This window comes from Wyeomyia smithii, chromosome 2 (genome assembly GCF_029784165.1).
Source record: "Wyeomyia smithii strain HCP4-BCI-WySm-NY-G18 chromosome 2, ASM2978416v1, whole genome shotgun sequence".
Classification (NCBI taxonomy): Eukaryota; Metazoa; Arthropoda; class Insecta; order Diptera; family Culicidae; genus Wyeomyia; species Wyeomyia smithii.
This window is the reverse complement of record NC_073695.1, coordinates 85,651,209-85,672,478: the sequence shown is the minus strand read 5'-3', so window position 1 is coordinate 85,672,478 and position 21,270 is coordinate 85,651,209. Positions and strand designations below refer to the sequence as shown.

Genomic DNA, 21,270 nt, shown 5'->3' with positions numbered 1-21,270 from the left:
TTAAATGCTCTTGAAAAACCTGATTTTCATGATAATTTTATTGATTTTTTCTGTTTTTTTCAAAAATATGATAATACATGAATAGCTTTGATTTTTTCAAACATTTTCCTCTGAAAACAATCAGAATCCTTTTGATTAAATTAGATACCAATTAAATGCTTCTATATCCGATCAGCTCCAATAAATTAGGTGCATTTACCATTGAATAGATAGCACTTTAAATTCAGTACCCAGCAAACCAAGGGGTAAAACTAGGATTGGTCGATCTTAAATCGATCTTTTCCATCCTGATTTTACATTTTCAGATCGATTCTTTAGTCTTGAAATAGTCGATTTGTAGGAGAGATGTTAGATTGGGTAGACGAATGCGCGCGTCGTCACCCTCTCGCAATCAATAGAATTAGATCCGCGATACACTACATGCCTGCGAAGAAATTTCGAAAAAAGAAACGTGACAACCAACTAAGGGGCCATCCACATACCCCGTGGACAGTTTTAGGGGGGGGGGGGGGGGGGTTTCGAATAATGTCCACGGTCCATACAAAATATTTAGAATTTATATGAGCAGTTGTCCACGGGGGGGAGGGGGGCGAAATCTGTCCACGTGGTATGTGGATGGCCCGGAGCATATCCGGCCTCTATTAACAACAAGTATGAAACTAACTTTTCTTTCCTTCCTTCCTTTGATCTACGTTCTGGACCGGCAGGCGTCGGTACTGATCAGCATGCAGGGATCATTGGAGATGCACATCGAATAGCTAAATCCCAAGCAATAATTGATAAATTCGATGTGCAATTCTGGTCGATCCTGGTCAGTAACGAAGTGGCAACCGGTGGTGATCAATCAAGCTCAAGCTCAAGATCGTTAATTTTTCGATTTGTTTTTTTTTCGATTTGTTTTTTTTTCGATTTTTAAAAAAAAAATATTTTTCAGCGTGCAGAACTTTTTTTATGCAATTTTGAGTGATTGTTAAGTATCGTGTACCATTTCCAATGTTGTCTTATCGGCTTTTGAATGGTTGCGTGCGTGATCGGAGTACAACCAGATCGAACCAAGCACTAAAAACATGATTTCGAGTAATCGGTGTTCAATGTTTTAGGGATTTTTTGTTATTGGGGCTTATTACATAAAACGAGGCGAGCGGCGGGTTACTTGCCTAACCAATTTTGATATTGCAGATGGCTGAATTTTGGACAAGTAGCTGGTCTGCGAAACTGTTCAACTCAGCTGTCACCAACATGTTTCACTCGCATTCTCTAATTCAACATTTTGCTCGCCTCGTCTTCTGTAATATGCCCCATATCATTATGAACTATTTAAATGATTTCTATTCTTCATGAATAACAGATTATTCATTCTCACGTACACTGCCTATAATCGCATATCAGTCCCACCTTAATTTTCATCATGTTGAAAAATTGCGATTATAGGCAGTACACTGGTTGTAATACCTAACTCAAAGCAGTTTCACTTGCTGCCGTTTCAAAAACAAGAATGAAATTGAATTGTTTTGAGGCTGTCTTTTGTATAGAGTTGCAATGAGATAGCTCAATTTAGCCACTGCGGCTACGAAGAGGTTTTAGACGAGGACCAATAGTGCATTCCCGGTTAACTAGGTTTAGTAGGAACAATTTTCGGAAGTTTGCAGTAGCGTAGAAAATTTTACAATCGATTGCTGCAATTAGTAGGACTTGAGCGAAAAATAATGTGATTCAGGCTCACTGGCTCAAACATTCTTCAAATAGATGCTAAAATACACGCAGTCAACTTTGAGGCTGAGCTGAAGTCAAAAGAGGTTAATAATGTTTGTCCATGCCATTTATTGATAACTGAATATTGTTTTTCAACATGGCAAATTTTTGATTTTGTTCATGAGGTGATTTATTTCCAAAAAATTATATGATAATTTTTATCGCTATACTGCTAGCCACACACGCTATATAGCTAGCCACGCACGCTGTAGATATGAACACACACGCTATATACCAAGCCACGCACGCTATAGACATGCACGCGCTATAAAGCTAGCCACGCACGCTAGCGACACACGCTATAGATATTCACACGCGTTATATATATGCACACACCCTATATACATACACGCTGGATGATGGTGGCTTCTCAAACCACCTGGCGGTGCGAGTCTCATTCAGTTTCTGGCTATATTCCCAAGTCCCAACTATATACCCAACGATATCTGAATTGGATTACCGCTGGTGGGGTCCAACTCAGATAGAAGGGGAGCCGAACTGAAAAAGGTAGGAACTGCAGCTAAACACTACCGCCGCCGCTGTTGCCTGCTGCTGCTCCACGCCGACTTTGCCCACTGCCATCGCTGCTACTGTCCGCCGCTCCTGCCCGCTGCTAGTAAACTGAGCTTGCTTGAGGGAAAGCAGTCTCTTATATAGCCCAACGAGTGCATTCCCGACTAACTAGGTACTCGATTCTGTCATCCTAGGAAAAGGCTGCAAAGGACCAATCAAAGGTCGACATTTACGTTTCGACAAGGTTCAACAATTTTCAATAGTACAATTTTCGATTGCTGCAAAAATGACGGAAATCGGTTGGAAACTGACTGAGTTTAAAACGTTCAAAATTGGACAATTTTCGTGACGCTCTCGTTGTTTTCGGTTTTCGTTTTTGGGTCCCTGTATTGAAGTTGGACCCCTGTATATATTACCATAAGACGTATTCTACGTCAAAAATATGGCGCTTGGTTCAGTTAATTTCACAGCGCCGCAAAAAAGAGCTTTGAAAGATCGATTCAACAGAAATAGATCCTGCAGCTTCGATTTTTCAGGTGGATCGATCCTGGGACCGCTCAGCTGAATCGATCCTGAAGATTGATCTTTCCCTGTAGATCGCCCAATCCCTTTTTTCGTACCCTTTTTTAATAACAATAACTTCTCTGGCTGTTTTCTAGCAACTGTTAGTCCCTTTTTTCGATTTGTTGGGTACTTTTTGGTCACTTTTTACATCAACTGCTTAAACTAATTGTATCAAAAGGATTCTGATTGTTTTCAGAGGAAAATGTTTGAAAAAATCAAAGCTATTCATGCATTATCATATTTTTGAAAAAAAAAAATAGAAAAAATCAATAAAATTATCATGAAAATCGGTTTGTTCAAGAGCATTTAATGAGCATTAAATTATTATGACAATTCTACAACAGTTTTCTGCTTGAAAATGCTTTTTCTGGTCATTGTTCTGCTAACTTTTTTCTTAAGCTAGCAGAACAATATTTTTGAAAAAAAATATATTTAATGAAAAATGCACCTAAGTTATTGAAACTGCTCGCATATGGAAGCATTTAATTGGTGTCTAATCGTATCAAAAAGATTCTGATTGTTTTCAGAGGAAAATGTTTGAAAAAACTAAAACTATTCATGTATTATCATTTTTTTGAAAAATTTAGAAAAAATCAATAAAATTATCATGAAAGTCTGGGTTTTTCAAGAGCATTTAATGAGCATCAAATTATTGTGACCATTCTACAACAGTTGTTTCTGGCCAATGTTCTGCTAATTTTTTTTTTAAGCTAGCAGAACAATATTTTTGAAAAAAATATATTTAATAAGAAATGCACCTAAGTTATTGAAACTGCTCGCATATGGAAGCATTTAATTGGTGTCTAATCGTATCAAAAGGATTCTGATTGTTTTCAGAGGGAATGTTTGAAAAAATTGATATATGTATTATCATATTATTATCATATTATTGGAAAATTTATACAAAATCAATAAAATTATCATGAAAATCAGGTTTTTTCAAGAGCATTTAATGAGCATTAAATGTTTTTGTTCGTTATAAAACTGTTTTGTGACTAAAAATGCTATTTTCGTATATTGTCTGCTAGCAAACAAGAGCAATTTTCAAAGAAATGATGGAGAATTAAATTCGGCGATATGGCATCAAATGAGCATCGAATGAGCACTAAATTTTCATACTATTAACTATTTGTTCTGCTGACTTTGTACTTCCAGCTTAAGGGACATAAAAATAAGTCCTAATTTTGAAAAGTACAACAGTACAACATCAAATTTAAATGATGTTTAGGCAATATTAATTTTAAACGTTCTTTGGATTCCATTTCTTCCCACAACTTTTGGACCAAGTATCAAATTGTTGTGAAATATATTACTTGTAAGTTTAAGAGACAAGCCGTTGGTACGCCATTAATTTGTTTCAAATAAATCATAAAATCTTTGAGATAATAGACTTTCGTTGATTTTACTATTTAATGCATAATGATTGAGTAATAGTCCGATTATGATCGAATTAGATAGGAACTTTTAGGGCAAAATAATAGTCCGATAGTCCGACCACAATAGATCAAAAAATGGTCGCAGTGGTTCAGTTTTCTACAAGGGAAAAAAATAGTCCGACTGCAAAAAAAATTGCAAATCAATAGGATCTTTTGGGGCAAATAGACCTTCCATACGACATTGATATTGTGAAAATCGGTCCAGCCATCTCTGATAAGCAAGAATGAGATTAAATAGTCTCCAGAACAAAAAATACTATGGCATCATGCCACACCGACCAACATTTATACTTAATTTTTCAAAAATGTTCATATACCAATAATAATCCAAAAGCTAGGCAAATCATAAAGCGAGCGTGCATGAGGCGAACAAAGTGTAAATAACATTTATTAAAAACATTAGAGAAAACCAATCAATCTAGAAATATTCCAATTTCATAAACTATCTGTTCAAGTTCTCTACACGCGAAAAATAGGTTATCCCGCACAAAAAGATCAGCTAACTTCCCCAAAACATCTGTGGCCTGATAGGAAAATAAAAACAAATCACTGCCTTGTCTACAATGGGACATTATGAGCAGCTGGACATGTTTGAATGTTTTAAACTCGGTTTTCAGTATACTTTTGATTCGTGACCAGGAAACGAGAGAAGCTGCCGTACGTTATCGGCAAAAAGTTGAAACTACGAAAAACAAAAACCACATAGGTGTCGATGGTTCTGAGGTGGCGTGATCCACTCACAACCAACCCAAACTGGTCTAGATTCAATCCTAGCCGACACCGGGAGATTTACTGAGGCGAAAAATCTGTGGGATCACGCCTTCCATCGCATGAGGAAGTAAAGCCGTTGGCGCCGGTCCGTTAATAAACGGGTCGTGAGTTAGGGTCATGGGTGTGGAGTCGCCTCCCTGGGCGTCGGTGATTGGCCACAATAGTGGCGGAACTAGACCGACGGAAAATAAGCGAGAATAAAAAAAAAACCACCCTTCACAATCATATACGTTAACCAGTGTGTTGGGGAAATGTTACTAATTTTTATCAGTAAACGCATAAAGAATATATAAATATGAATAAAAAAAACACTGGCAAATCCCGATATTGCAATCTACACTGTGACATCTAGTGTTATACCTAGGGGCTAGACAACTCCATTTTCATAAAAAAGAATAACTGAAGAGGTGAATGCTGGCAATATTTCACAATATATCAATAGTGTCTTGCCCCTAGTCCTGACAGTCGGTGCCAGAGATTCGAGTATTTTTCATTGAGTACGTGTTCGAATGTCAACACATCACAAATTCGAAACAATTTGTACTTATCTTATTGAACCCTTTGAATTCGTTGCATATTCGAGCACCTCCATAGCATGTAATGGTAGTAACTATTATAAGTAGTTAACTCACAACAAGTTTTAACTGGTGAAAAAAAAAAAAACAATTGAAATGTAAACTTCTACTAGGCTGACAATTCACGCGCGCACAAGCTGAGCCGTCGGAAAGTAGTCATAGTTTTATTGTTCAAAACTTTTGGTAAACTGAATCATTTATTTGGATTCTCGATTGATGTGATTTTGATTATAGAGTATAAATTTGATTTAAGATTGAGGTGAAAATATGGGCGAAGTCGATTAAAATAACAGTGATCAAAAGGAGCTCTAGACCAAGTGATAAATGTTCCTAAATAAAATATATTTATCTAAAAAAACCTGTTTGTTCATATTAAACAAAAAATGGGGTACGCGACGTTTTCATCTTTTCTGCTAAAATGGAGACGCATAATCATTGTCAATTTTGGTGTCTCTATTGTCTTGTCACGTTTGAAAAGGGAACGCATAATTAATTAAAATTGTGGTGGTGTCTTCACTGTCCCTTTTGGAAAGGGAGCGCAAAGTTGTTTTCAGTTAAAGTGAACTAGTTCATCAAATGGAAGGTAGTACCTTTTTTCGATTAAATATAAACAGCAAAATTTTTGAAAAATTAGAACTGTTAGTTTTTAGGGCTTAAGTTATATCCGATTTACCGATCCGATGGCACACCAGACGTTACGTTGTTCAAGGCGCATTTGAACCACAGTTGCATCGTCTTTAACGTGTATTGCAATTCATACCTATTGTTTTCGTAGTGTCTAAGAAAACGTTTAAGAGTATTTATCATCCATTGCCAATTGACATCTACCCGTATTGTGCCCATCACCCCAACTAATGTCCTGTTGACTTAGAGTCTGGTGTCACCAGACCCTCAAGCGAGGCGAAGTGTGACCAGAGGGATTGGAGCAAGACTAGTTGGTGTCTGAGATTGTAACAATAACCTTACAACGATGGACTTCAGCCTCAAGCGTGGAAATAAAGGCAAGGGACGCTTTCTGGCATCGGTGATCGGTATGACAGTGATGCACACATGTTAAAGAAAGCGAAATTATGCGTTTTTAACATTTTAAACATAGCAAGAAAAACAATAAACACTGCACATACTGTGAAAACAGTTCGACTCAACAGTTACAATATACATTTGAGTTGTTCATGATCGTGAAAGAATGCACATTCACCATATAATCTGCATTAAACGATCGGGGAAAGGTTGGCAGCAGAGCGCGATATAGAAGTTTAATAATAATAATACTCGCTGTATTCAAATCCATCCTGTCTAGAATCATACATAGCCTATTAAGCTACAACTAATAAGGCAACAATAATGACGCACCTTCCTTTTTCCGCTCCTTCTTGATGTACATGGGCGGCTCAATTCTGATGAAATCCAACGCGTTCGCCGCGTTACACTGACTGACACAGTATAAATCTAAAGTAACGAAGAGCCCGGTGTTGGTCTGCAAACTTTACTTTTTTATCTCACAAGCTGTTCTTTGCTGCAAAATTTTCACTGACCGGTTATTACGAAGCTTCAGACGTAGAACACAGCAGAACTTGGACTTCACTTCACTTGATAATTTTCAAATCTCACAACTTCGGATAATTTCATAAATTCACCCCTTGCTCTAATCAAGGTTTGGATTTTTTAAGTATTGACAATTTTTTGATAACCAACAACCGAGCTTCCGTCTGAAACTGATATCACGAGAACATAAATATTTCTTTTTGTTTAGTGAGATTATATTTTAATCCCTTTACTAAACCCCCTCAACTTTCAAAAAGCAACGAGAGGTCGACGTGAAAGGGATTTCTTTTGATAATCTTTCACTTGAGGGATTTCATTTTTCTTCACCCGTAATCACAAAGCTAGCGCTGTAGAAGTGGCAAGCGCAACCCAAAAAAATAATATATAGACGTATAGATATAGACACATGCAGCGCACCAATGCTACGGCAAAACGTCGTTTGCATATATTGCACAAACTCCGATCAACAGAGCACTTATGACACTTTCAGCAGTAGTACACAAAAAGCAACAAATTCATGGAGTAACACTGAACAAGATTGGTTTAGATTAGTGCACAAAGTTATTCATGCAAATTTTGCTGTTTACGAACACGGCACAGATTGAACCGTGCTACGAAAGCTAACCGTACGTATGAGTAATAGCCGCAAGCCTTAAATGGAACTGGTTGACGAGCTCGTCCGAGCGTGGGGTGCCTGCCTCTCGCGATGTACTCTTAGTAGGATCCTTTAGCGCTACAAAAATGCGCGTTCATTCAATTCTAGAGCGTTAGCGAATTAGTTCTACAATGTTGTGTTAAAACATATTACAACAAGCTGCACTCTTTTATCCGCGAATAGAATCTTATATGATGACGTATTCGTTCAATTATGAATTGAGGACATAAACGAGCGATCTATTAGCACAATAAAATGGGTTTCATTTCCTGGTTGATTAATCCACGAAAGATTTTGAACAAACAATTCTTCACTGACAATCGCCTTTTCGGTGAGGGGTTCAGGAGCAGCAGTAAAATACTAGTAGTTGATGCAGGAATGGCGCACAGACACATACACGCAATCGGAATGCAACCGCCGTAGAATTCAATAACGACTATTTAAACCACGACACTTCGACGAGGGAGTACGAATTGCTACTAAACACAGTTACTTGGAGAACCTACTATCGCAGCGATGCCTGTTGGGCGCTGTTGACCTGATTGCAACTCTCGCGCCTCTCCCACACAAGCTCACCAAGCGAATACCATACCACAATATGCTAGAGATTGGTGCCAGTGCCAGTTGCCTGACCCAGTCGGTCAAAACATAAGAGAGAACTCCACCAGACACTGAGAGAACTTGATGATATCAGAATTTCTCTATCCGTTCTTTTTTCCACTGAGGCAGGCGAAGACCCTTGCCCATTATCAGCTCCGGCGGCTTCTGTAGGGGCGATATTTGTCTCAGGGCACAGACAGGTCTATTGCAGCGAAGTCTATGCTTCTGCGCTCTTTAAATGGACTCTCATATCTGACGCTCGTCGCTCTTGGTCGTAGGTATGTGTGCTCTTTCGTCATAGGGCTGGCGTGTGTTGCGCTCTATCATGGAATTGATGCCAGCTGACACAGCACAGTGGAATCAGAAAACAAAAACATTGCAAGAATGTAGAAAACTTTTCGAAGAATCGGCATAAATAATTCTATAACTATTATAATAAAAATATTTAGAAATTCTTCGTAAATTCAATATAAATCTAGGATAAGACTGGTCGACAAAAGCGAAAAAAGGAGTTACCCTGAATCTCTGAATGCAGAAGTGCATCCAAAGTCCGCAGAGTATTTGCTCGCCGGGTTCGTCGCTTCACTGTTGGCTTATGGTAAAACTTATTTAAATCTCCGAAAAAGTTATCTAAAAGTTGACCAAAATTCACAGGTTGAAAAGCTATACTCTCTCTTATAGTTTGAGCTCTAGTGTAAAACCTGTGTTTATCAGTGTAATGTTCCTTTTTTGACTGCTTCCAAAAGTTTATATTGCTGTCGTGTCGCTAATAAAAGTGAAACAATTAAGTATATCTTGGCTTGAAATACAGAAAACTGCTGTACGTGAAATACATCCCACTTCCTGAAAAAAAGGTTACTTAAATAATTTCATGCAGAATGAAATCACTTTTTCGCTCAAAATTTCCAACAAGTACAACCCAAACAGTATTATGCAACTGCTATATTACAAACCCACTATCCATCAAAAATTCATCCCTACTTTGGCCTGCCGATGGCGTAAAACGGTATGTGTAAGTCGTTTTCCTCGATATGATTCCGTAGTAGGCACAACACTGGTTTGCTCAGCCCACGATACCAAGAGAATGAGCGAAAAAACTTCGTAATAAACCGATCCCAATCCCTGGCTCGATATCGTAATTCCGTGCAATCGGCATAGGCAAGTGATGATAGACCACCGGGACTAGATTTTGACACAAAAATCGCGACTAACAATAACGAAAGTGTGCATGGCGTTCGAAGGGGTGAATGAATGAATCTCTTACTCTGTGCTGTGTATGTTTGTGTATCTGATATAACATTTAAACCGGGTCTGCCCACGGAGGGTGCATTGGAAATGTAAATAAATAGGCAATCCGCTCGCTACTGACTGCTGAGAGTGAATGAGAAACGCGTAAAACGCTTGTTCGTGTATGCTTTGCTGTGAATTCTTGTTGCCTTAGCCGTAGTAACGCTACGTTCCAACCGAGAACTCAAAAACATGAATCATCCTCTGTCTGTGATGGTACTGCGAAGTTCGGTGCAATTTACTGATTGGCATAGATTGAGCTGTTCTGCATGCAGATGACGTCTGTCGTGAAACGCTCCGCTAGCTTACCAGTTGTTGGATGGTGGTGCTTGAAATGTACTATAGATTTACTGAGCTCACAGATGAACAGATGAAAACACGAAACCGGGTAGCACTACCTTACCTGGAATGTTTACGTTACAGTCTGTTTTCTTTATTCCTAAAACCGTTGTAGTTATGATAACTCTTTAATTAATGGCCCTAAAATAAATTATATTCATTAAACATAATGGCATTAGAAATTTCCACGTGTTAACGACATTTGGAAGTTTCTTGCAGAAGCAGTACTAAGATTTTCAAACGAATTATTCCCAATTTAATTATTTTTTATTTAATTAGTGTACACACTTTATGAGTATTTTAGTTGTTTATGATACTGATTGAAACGAATCAATCTAATATGCAGTTGCGAAAATTTTTGAACGATCAAATAATTCTCAACCTGACAGCATTTTACAAAGAAACTTCCTTCTTGAGAAGCACAACAGAGCAAAGAATACGCTATCAATTTCAACAGCAATTAATTTCTAATCTTTCAAAAATCAATAATGAAACGTGACTGTAACAAGTGTTCACCCATCTGTTGGGCAAATTCCAGCCCTATTACCAAAACGAGTGGATTCCATCATAGGGGAGAACTCAGGAGGCAAATTTGTTGTGCTATTCGCCTTGGTAACACATGCATCCTTGCCCTTCATTCATCAACAACGCCAGTGCGATAGTGTACTGGAAACTACGGTTACAGAACACCCTAACGGAAGCGAAGAAAATGTAAGATTCTCAGAGAATTTTTCTAAGAGGAAAAGGAGCATTGCGTCGATGTTGGTCCCGATAATGCAAAACTCACACAAATGTTTCGGCAGTGATTTATCTTTTTGCTGGAAAGGTGTAGTAATCACCGTGAAATCGAGATTGTGAATGAAATCCCACAGGTTGAATGTCGCTCGAATGTGACTCGACTCAGTTCGAAGGATAGATTATTGAAGTTACTGTATGAGCAGAATAGTCTTTTTTTAAAAAAAATGATGGCATATTACACTGTGCTACAGCGATTTAGAACTTCTGAAGTGACCTAGTGTAGGTTGTAGGTCTTGTTGAGTATAACATTCGCTCATACTAGTAATTTTCCAAATGATCAAAATACGGTTTTTTGAACCTCAGCGCATATAATGTTTTTAACACAGTCATTCATCAACCGATTTTCAATATTTTAGCAGTTTTAGAAAGAGGACAAATAGATAACTTTCAAAATATAGAGTTATTTGATTTTAGATCTAATTTTTTAGACTTTTTCACGAAATTTTTCAATTTAATTTTAAATTTGCCGTCTATTTTTGTGAGAAACATACAACAAGTATACTATAATTTTTAAAGTATATTCAATTCCGAATCAAATGAAAGTAGTTTTGTGAAAATCCGTTGATATTTGGCTAAGTAATATATTTTTTAAGAAAACCAGAATTTTTGGCTTCTATCGCACAATTATTTCACGAAGCTACAAATGATGAAAAAATGCAAGAACTTTTTATGTGACTTAGTGTGGATTGTAGGTTTAGTCAAATGTTACTTGAAGTTTTTCAAATACCCCAAAAAATTATTAGTTATGGTCAAAACCCTGTTTTTTACCTTAGCTCACATTTTTATGTTTAATTCGATTATTTTTCATCCAATTTCTAATATTTTGGCTGTTTTGGAAAGGCGAGAAATAGAACTCTTAAAACATATAAATATGTCTAAAGAGTTTACCTATATGTGATGAATAGTTTTAAATAAAATAAGATGTTTTATATTAAATAAAATAAGATGATTTTTTTCCAAATATTACCTATATGTGATGAATAGTTTTACAATAAATAAGATACCTAGTTTATGTTATTTTCAATTTTTCCCAAATTTATTCGCAATTTCTTACACATTTTATAATGAACGAGCTTTAATTGCTGTAGAATTTGAAAAGTACATTTAGTGCCAAACGAAAACAGTAAGTGTTTTGGCTGACATATGACTTGATGTTTCTCGCCTGTCCGAAGTACCCAAAGCGAAACAGCCAGGTACGATGCTGGCGTAACAAGCCAGTCGTCGTATGCACGAGTCTCGGTTCGAGAGAGACTGTTAGTGTCAGTAGTAGCGTAGCGCTAGCCCCGCAATTGTCCTGTACACTTAACAGTCGGCTGCGAGGTCTGTGTATAGTGAAACAGAAGGTCGAATTCCGATACGAAATGTAGCACCCAGGCTTTGCTTTAAACGGTAAAATCAAGGAGAAACGGTCACACATGGCAATGAAAATAGTGCACTTTCACCAAGACAACGCTACTGCTCATTCTACTCGCGATACGATCAATAAAATCAATTAATGAAACGGATTGCGCAACGGACTGGTTCCCACCCTCTTTATTCCCAAATTTAATCCGAGCGACTATTATTCTGGGTAAAAATGTGGTTCTCTAGCAAGTATCGGAATGGTAGAGGACTAACGCTTCACTCTAAACAGACGAACAGATGAATCCTACCATTTTACTCGACAATACGGTTGTTGGCTGATACAATATTACTACGAAGTGCTTTGGCCTCTAGGAATCTTAACAAATTAGTTCAAAGAGTATTGCGTGTGTATGTGTTTTTTAAAAGTTCTTTATTTATAGATATCTACAGTACTGGACAAAAAAAAGTACGCACTTGTGATATGTTCAAACTTTCTTGATTTAGATAGAATCTAAGGCAGATGGATAATCAAAGTGTTCTAACAAAAGACAGTACTGGAGGTGTACTTTCGAAAAATGTTAGATAAAGCGACATGAGAACGACATATAAACATAAAAAGAGCTTATATTTGGAAATTGTCATTTTTCTTGTGGACAAAATAAAGTACGCATTATAGTGATTCAACGTTCAAACTGATTTTTCTTTATTTTAGTATTTAGTTTGGCCACCTTTAGCTTCAATCACGGATTGCAGGCGCCGAGGCATACTTTCAACGAGGTTTTTAATATGTTGAGAGTCGATATTTGTCCAAGCTTTTTCCAAAGCTTCAAACAGTTTGTCGCGGTTGGTAACATCTCCCTTGTCGACATTTTGATCCAAAATCGACCACAAATTTTCTATCGGATTTAAGTCCGGGCTTTGTGATGGCCATTCCAATAGCTTGATACGTGAAGCACGGAAATACGCAGTGGTTTTGTGGGCGGTATGCTTAGGATCATAGTCTTGTTGAAAAGTGAACTTCTTCTCTAAGCCAACCTTTCGCGCCGACTCTGTAAGATTTCTCTTTAAAATGCTGATTTAATAGTCTGCCGTCATTATGCCATCAATTTTCTCAATATTACCAACACCAGACCAAGCAAAGCACCCCCACACCATGATACTGCCACCTCCGTGCTTGACCGTCTTCTGAACATTTTTATCAGCAAGTTTCTCACCAGGTTTCGTCCAAACTCGTGCTCGTTGTTTGTGGCCAAAGAGTTCAATCGGCTTGTCGATGTATTTTTGAGCGAATTTGAGGCGTTTGATCCTGCAGAAATGAACCTAAGCCAAAAATGTATGCTGAATACGAAGTAAACAAACCTGTAACCTTTCGAATCAAAGGTCGTTGGGCAAATCCACTCTTATAACCCATTTCCTGTAGTCTTCTGCGCACAGTTCGTTCAGAGATATTTAAATCAGCGTTTTCACGAATCACTCGGCTGGTAGCGAAAGGATTTTTTGCCACTTCTCGAGAAATTCGGCGATCATCGCTAGTTGTAGTTTTCCGCTTCCTTCCTCTACCGGTCCGATCGGCTACGCTTCCCAGTTCTCCATGCTTTTTTGCATATTTTTCGTGCTCCTGCTTCACTTAAATCGTATTTTCGAGCAATTTCTCTATAAGAAAGACCTTTCTGACGGTTGTTAACTATAAGTTTACGAATATCTACGGAAATTTGCTTTTTCCCCATCTTATCCGATTGTACCGCGCACTAATAATGATAAACAAATAATCAAACACATTGTTTCGACGTTTCTCTGCAGCAATAGGAATCTTATTGGACTTACGAGGAGTAGGAAATAAATTATCTGAGCTGAGAAATAGTAAACTGATGATGATATAAAGAATGTGTACTTTATTCTGACCAAGCGAAAATAGAGCTCAATTACAATTATGCTGAAGTGTGAATTTAATACGCAATTCTTTGACAAAATTATTATACCAATCGTTAGTATATTAGAAATACTACAACTTATCCGAATTCATCGAGTTCATATACCTTATATTCAAAAAGATACAGGGAGTTCAACATTAGGATAGTGGGTGCGTACTTTTTTTTGTCCAGTACTGTCATATATTTTGTTCTCTATAAAATAGTGACAATCACTTCGATCGCAACATAGCATCGTTTTTTCAATAATTTTTTTAGTTCTAGAACAAGAAAAATCACAGGGGGCCCAATCTGGAGTTTTTTTTATTAAGCAAAATTAAATTTAAAAAATCGTATGAGAAAGACCAGATCACCGGTAGGTGGATTAATTCAGGTTTTTCTTTTCTTTTCTTCTTGACAACAGCAGCAACTTGGCCTGTCGTTGAAGGAGGACAAACAGTGACTAGAGGATGTTGATTTTCCGTGGGTGGTTGTTTTGCTGCCTGTATTTACATTATGGATTTTGTTTTCAATCAGTGTGCAAAGTTCAGTTGTGAATCGAACTGTGAAACTCATGTTTAGAGGGGATTATTCGCAGACAAGCCGATTGTATACCATCAATACCATCAGGAGACCTCAATGACGGGCTAAGTGTTTTAAACCTAAATGCTTCAAATGGGTAAGGGTTTTAAAAATGAAGGGACACGTAGCAGAACTCACGACACATCTTATTCATTTCACCATGTTTCGAAGTTTAGTATTCTGGAAATCATATTCCTGAAAAAAGGTCCATCATCCACATTTTTGGTACCAATGTTGGTACGTGGGAAATTTATTACGGTTCGAGCAACTCGCTAATTACTATAGCTACCTCTTAGGCACCGAAATTCGAAAGCTTGTAACATCAAAGGCTGCTAATGGCGAATTGATATCGTAGTATTACCGCGTTGAATTGTGGCAATCAATTTCGAATGTATTATAGCTAACATTTGTTTAATATCGAATCATTACGGAAAACTTTTTATAGTATTTAAATCGAGATTTCGAACGTGTACATTACATTTAAGCGCACGTCGTCTGCGTATTGCTGACTGCTAAACCTTCATCAGTCGGATTAATCTCCGAACCGTAATTTGACTGGAGGCATTTGTGCCATCGAATGTTTACATACATACACTCTTTTCATGCTTGCTTTGCCAGACATATGTTGGTAATTATTTATGAACTTGAAAAGTGCGACTGCTCGTTCGGCGGTAGTACCGAGTAATAGCAGGGTTATGTTTAGAACTCGAGCAGTTAAAGACACCCGCGCTCTGCCAGCGCATTCAAACTCCGGTGCCCGATGTACCTCGAAAATCTAGCAACTCACTGTATATTATTATGGTCGGGGTGCTCTGTCGGACTTGCAGTCGTTGAACCGCACCGTCAATCATTCACGTTTCACCGAGCCGACTCTGACGAACTGTTTGTTTATTTGAAAAGTAGTTTTGTTTTTCAAAACTATCCATACGGTTTGCGTTGGAGTCGCTCGTTCCACTTTTATCTAAAAGCATGCCGATGTAATTGTAGCTGCAATGTATGGGAAAGCAAATCAAGTTGCGAATCAAACCTGGACAGTTGAGAGGATTGCATTAGTGGAAAGCACTTTTGGCAGTGATCTTGACCGTCGCTTGTGAAATTGCAATTAAAAATAATACCTAAGCATTGCAATGAGCTGATTTCTGCTTTATTGCAGACTAGTTATAAATCAAGGATGTTAAATGAGTGATATGTTACGTGACAAGATTTACAATTTTTGTCACAAAGTGCACGTACATAAAAAAATTGCATATGTGTGTATCTCATAAAGCAATATTCAATTAGATAGTAGCGTCGTTTAGGAAAAGGTTGCAGCACGTGTGACCATTAATTTATTTATTAACAAACCGTATTACATCGTGCTACGAACATCGGGCATCTCGTCTCGGTCCATGTTCTACGTATCAAGTAGCAGCATGCACACGTACCGATGTGCATTAAATCATGCCAAACGATGCTGCCGCTATCACCCACCAGACCAGAACGGCTACTACATGAAATGTCTATGATGGACTCAGCGACATACACACTTTCTGTCAGAAGTTTTTGACTACTATAAAAAGACAAAATGGTGTGATCTATTAACAGGATTTTTTAATGCTCAATTGACCAGTGGTGGAAAATTGCAAAAGAAGACCCAAATACGATTAGAAATAAAGTCCTAAATACGATTTTGAAAACCATGTTTAAAATTATCTGTTTACAGCCTCTGGGTGTACAATTTACAGAATGAACTCAAGAGATAAAAATGTTGCTGAATAAATCAACGGTAGAAAATAATGGAATGTTACTGTTGTTTAAAGGTTAATAAACGTTACCTGCTATTTTTTTCATTTTGAGATTCAGCCGGAAGCTTTTCGATAAAACAAAAATTCTCCAACTTACTAGGGCCTGATACTACCATTTTACTTGCCAAGCTTTTAAACTAAATTTAGTACGGATTTATATTTTCAAATATCAGTTGGCTTAGCAAACTGAGTATTTTTCACTGGTGGAGAATATTTTTAGACTCAAGAGTAATTTTCTAAGGTTGTACGTATTTTAGCATATACTTTCCTTTGGTTGTATAAAAAAACTTTCTAGGAACGAGTTATAGGGAATTTACAATGCTTTGCGAACAAAAAACATACACTGGAAAAAATCACAAGGATTGTATGCAAAATTTTGTGCAAAAGAGAAGTTTAAATGCTACCGAATTAAATTTTTTACATACATCACTGAAAAGGAATGAAACAAACACTATACATTGCAAACAGGTTTCAACAGTCAGAGTGCATGCAGATTAAAATAACATTTTACTTTTAATTCTAGCGCAAAACGAGAAAATATTAAGTCTTCAACAATTTGTTTGGTGATCTTACGTGGACATTTATTATTCAATTTAAAATCGGATATAATGTTGATCGTATCTGTGTAATGTATTTTCTGATAACACGATCAATATATATATATATATATATATATATATATATATATATATATATATATATATATATATATATATATATATATATATATATATATATATATATATATATATATATATATATATATATATATATATATATATATATATATATATATATAACTAAATATTATAGCGAAACCCTTCAATTTAAAGCATCGTATACTTTGACTTGATTTTTTCTTTCATTTGAGGAGAGAACATAAATGAATATTTGGTGCACGTGTGACGAAATCAGCCACGCGACGCCTCTGATAACGACCAATCAGAGGTCGAATTTTGCGTTTTGACAAGGCTTCACAATTTTCGATAGTACAATAGTTCGAATAATAAAATTGGAATTTTCTGCATTTGGAAGGATTCCTAGAAAATTTTCCAATCTAATGCTGCAAGAACGAAGGAAATCAATCGAAAACTAACCGAATTTCCTGAGAGACGTAGCTCTACGTCAAAAAACTTTTCTTTATTCAGGAAAACTTATGACAAAACTTTCAGTAGAAAGTTTGTAACAGGAAAATGTCGTCAGCCGCAATGAATAGATTTTAACTTGAAATAACGTTATTTTCGTTTCCAAATTAGCTGTGATTGATATTTTTCAGATCAATAATCATCATTTACCAATTTCCTTCGATTATTCAATTGCTCGTAGAGCAATTTCAAAAGAATGTCCCACTTTGATTATTTTTTTTTAAATTATCATTCTCGATTTGACTCAAACTTTGCACAGATGTTGGGCTGAAGGTGTCATTTTATGCTATTAGTATATTTTTTTTAATCAACGATTTTTTTTTTAAAAAAAGGTTCATTTAAAACTGGTATTGAGCACAACAAATATTTTTAAAGCCAGGACGGTTTGATTGATCAGTGTGACATCTTCGACAAAGTTGTAGATAATATTTTTGTCTCTTCAAAACAATACACACCGAGAAAAAAATAGGGAAAAATATTTAAAAAAAATACAAGTTAGCTTATTTTTTAATAAAAACAAAAAAAGGTTAGCCAAACAATCGCTGTCCGATCAAGGAGAAATAAGAAACGAAAAAGTTAAATTTTCTAGTAAAAAATGTATACCGTAAGACAAAAAGAAGTAAGAAAAAAACTTAAAAATATTATCTACCTATCTTTTTCTATCTTGTATTAACTATAAATATGAACAAAAATAAGTAAGTGCCGTATGTCGATTTAACTCAAGAACAAATCGGTAGATTTCAATCTCCTTTAACGTTTGAGGTTCATTATGTTTTGCGTCAAGTTTGTAAACCATAAAAGTTAAGAAAATGAAGAGGAAAAGTTTATTTTTTCCGCTCTGCGTTCCAAAAACAACGTCATCTGATTACTCTGATCACTTTTTAACACATAAAAGAGTAAGGGTCAAACGCGTGTGGCATCCGAACTGACATTATTCTTGGCAACACCGCAATGCTTTTTTAATATCCAGCTTCCATTTTTTTTTTAACATATCATGCATTTCTGTCAGTCCATCTGTTCCATGTAGACTTGGAAACTACTGAACCGATCGGCGTGGAAATTTGTATGCAGGGTTTTTGGGGAAAGGCCTTCCATATGAATGAAACATGGAATTCTGCACAGTTCGAGAAACAATCAAGCAAATGGAACCAAATTTGGCATATGGAGGCTTTTAAGGGCAAGAATTTAATTCATGGTAGTTCGACATCCTTCCCTCTCCTGGAAAGAAGGGCTCCCGTACAAATGAAACATAAATTTCTGCTCAACCCTAAAACTCATCAAGTAAGAGGAACCAAATTTGGCTGCATTTTGAGAGTGACAATTTTTTTATCCCTACTCTGGAAGGGAGAGGGGTCCTATACAAATGAAACTAATTTTTCCGTAAACCTGCATTTGAAGCTGGGATGGTGCACAGAAGCCAAAAGTCGACAGCCATTTTTAAATTTAAGATGGGAACTTCTGATTTCTGGTAAACAACCAAAAATTGCTCACCTAAAATGAGTTTTTCGGAACCAGAATGTTGCCGAGAAGTCTGAAATTGACTCCAGGTACCATTTGGAAATCCAATCTGGCGACTTCCGGTTTCTGAAAAACAGCTATAAAAGACCAAATACCCTCCATAATGGGTATAATAATAATGGTGCACAGAGGTGTGGAGTCCCACGCAAAAGTTCCAGTTTTAAACAATCAATGTATCCACACACAATAATTTCTCTGACTTTGCTAAAAAAGTGTGTAATGCATAACGCAACAGTTTGAATGAATACATTGACAAAAGTCGAAATCAGAATGTATCATTCACACAAAAATCGTGATGTTTCGGTAAACTTCGTTTTCGGGCGTCGGTACTTAACTTGTCAGTTATGATTGCTAGCTGCACTGCTTCAACGATACCAGCCTGCTGAACACCAGTTGATACTTCATAAGTGTAGTGGTTTGGAGCAGCCTTGTTCATTTAAAATACGCTAGAACATCGAATGTGTCATGTCCAGGACGCATTCGTTGTTCAGATTTTAATCTCAATCATCAGTTGTGCTGATTCCGCTCAATATTGATGTGGTTACGCACTATTCAACTTTTGCATGCTGACACCATATTGAATTCTAAGATAACAACTTGCTGAATATCAACATATTTTATGAAGAATTCGTTTTATTTTTAACTCATAAAATCTTTTTCGCGTGGTCCTTTACAAAGTTGGAACGCATCCCACGGGTAACCGAGTTGGCTCTAGAAATATGTTCATCATTAATCATTGTTGTTTGAAGTTTCCCAAAATAAGGCCAATTTTCAATAACGTTTCCCAAAATAAGATCTTTTTTTTAATTGCTACCTTTCATTCTGAGGCGAATGTTTGAAAATAGACCCTATTTTAGGAAACAACATGATCAAAGTAAGTAAGTATCATTTAATTCCTAAAAGTTTAAAATCAAACGTAAATCAATATAGAATAAACAGTTGAAAACTATCTTATTACATTAATCACGATAGTCTTACACTTTTGACCAACCGAGTAACGCGAGCTGCGGTCTAGCCGTTGGCGATACCAATGCAAGTATCAGTGAAATCAAATTTTGGGTTTTCCGCTTTGCTTTGCTGTAGTTGTTTCAAAAACAAGAGATTTTTTTTTCTTTTTTTTTGTAAAAATGCGGTTTATTGGTCAAGAAAATAATAATACTAATTTACATGAATTCATTAATCAAACATCGGTATCCAAAAAAAATTCTAAATTTTGAATATCAATCTCATCGTTATGTTCGTTGATGTAAGATATATAATTATTGACAAATTTTAATATACAAATCCTGAGTGGATATGTAATTCCTAGCAGTTGAGGTCTAACTAGTTCCGCAGCGGACAGCCTCCGTCATCCTCGGAAAAATGAATCAGTTTTGCAACGTAAAAGCTCCCAAGCTGGTACGACTCTTTGGCATTCGGTGAATTTATGCTGTAGTGTTTCTCTAGGTGCATTGCAATGTTGACAATTCTCTCTGTCGGTACGGCCAATACGTGTGGAGAGAATACGGTGTTCGAGTTTTTCATTCACAAGCATATAGAGTAGATTCTTCGCTTTACAACCCAGCTGTTTCATACCAACGTTTCTCCAGCACCTCACCCAATTCGTATTTGGATACTTCCTTTCTACTCGGGGTATATCTGTTAAGCTGATGTAGTGTTGGTGTATCTGACCAGCAATCGGGTTGTACTGCAAATTTATAGGCAGTTCGTTAAAATGCTGTCTAATCATTCTTACATCTGGAAGATTAGGTGGGATGATAACAGCTGAATTATTTTGGGTTGGCATAATTAGAGATTTGTAGTACGGCATCGCATCAATCTCTCTCATGTGTCTGCTAATTAGCAGAGCTTTACATTTTAGAGCTGGAAGCTGCAGCTTAAGGCCACCTTTGTTGTGATCACGTGCAAGTTGCTGTATTGCCACTCTTGCAGGAACTCTGTTCCATAAAAACGTACCTATAGTAGCGGTAATTTTCGCGACGTGTACGTTATTTGGAGGCAAAATAGATGACATAAACCAGATCTTGGATGTCATGTATGTATTGACTACCACTATCTTTTGGTGAAGAGTGAGTATCCGCAATGTTTGTAGCCATGCATGTTGGGCAAAGCGACTTACAAGAGCATCCCAATTGAATTTGACCATTACTCTGAT

General features: G+C 36.8%; 1 protein-coding gene across 4 annotated transcripts in view; it reads right to left on the bottom strand.

Annotated features, from left to right (window-relative positions):
• The window catches only part of LOC129725457 (cyclin-dependent kinase 14), a 173,387-nt gene that overhangs the window by 118,091 nt on the left and 34,026 nt on the right, over positions 1–21,270 (bottom strand). The window contains exons 1-2 of one of the 4 annotated variants that reach the window (XM_055681332.1): positions 8,130–8,299; positions 6,965–7,326 (exon numbers count right to left, since the gene is read on the bottom strand). The exons of 2 other annotated variants lie outside the window; for them this stretch is intronic. In XM_055681332.1, coding sequence (XP_055537307.1) covers positions 6,965–6,995 — 31 coding nt within the window. In that variant the 5' untranslated portion in view covers positions 6,996–7,326; positions 8,130–8,299. Of the gene's footprint in view, positions 1–6,964; positions 8,300–21,270 lie in introns of those variants that run through there. One more of the 4 variants, XM_055681331.1, reaches the window with a different exon arrangement.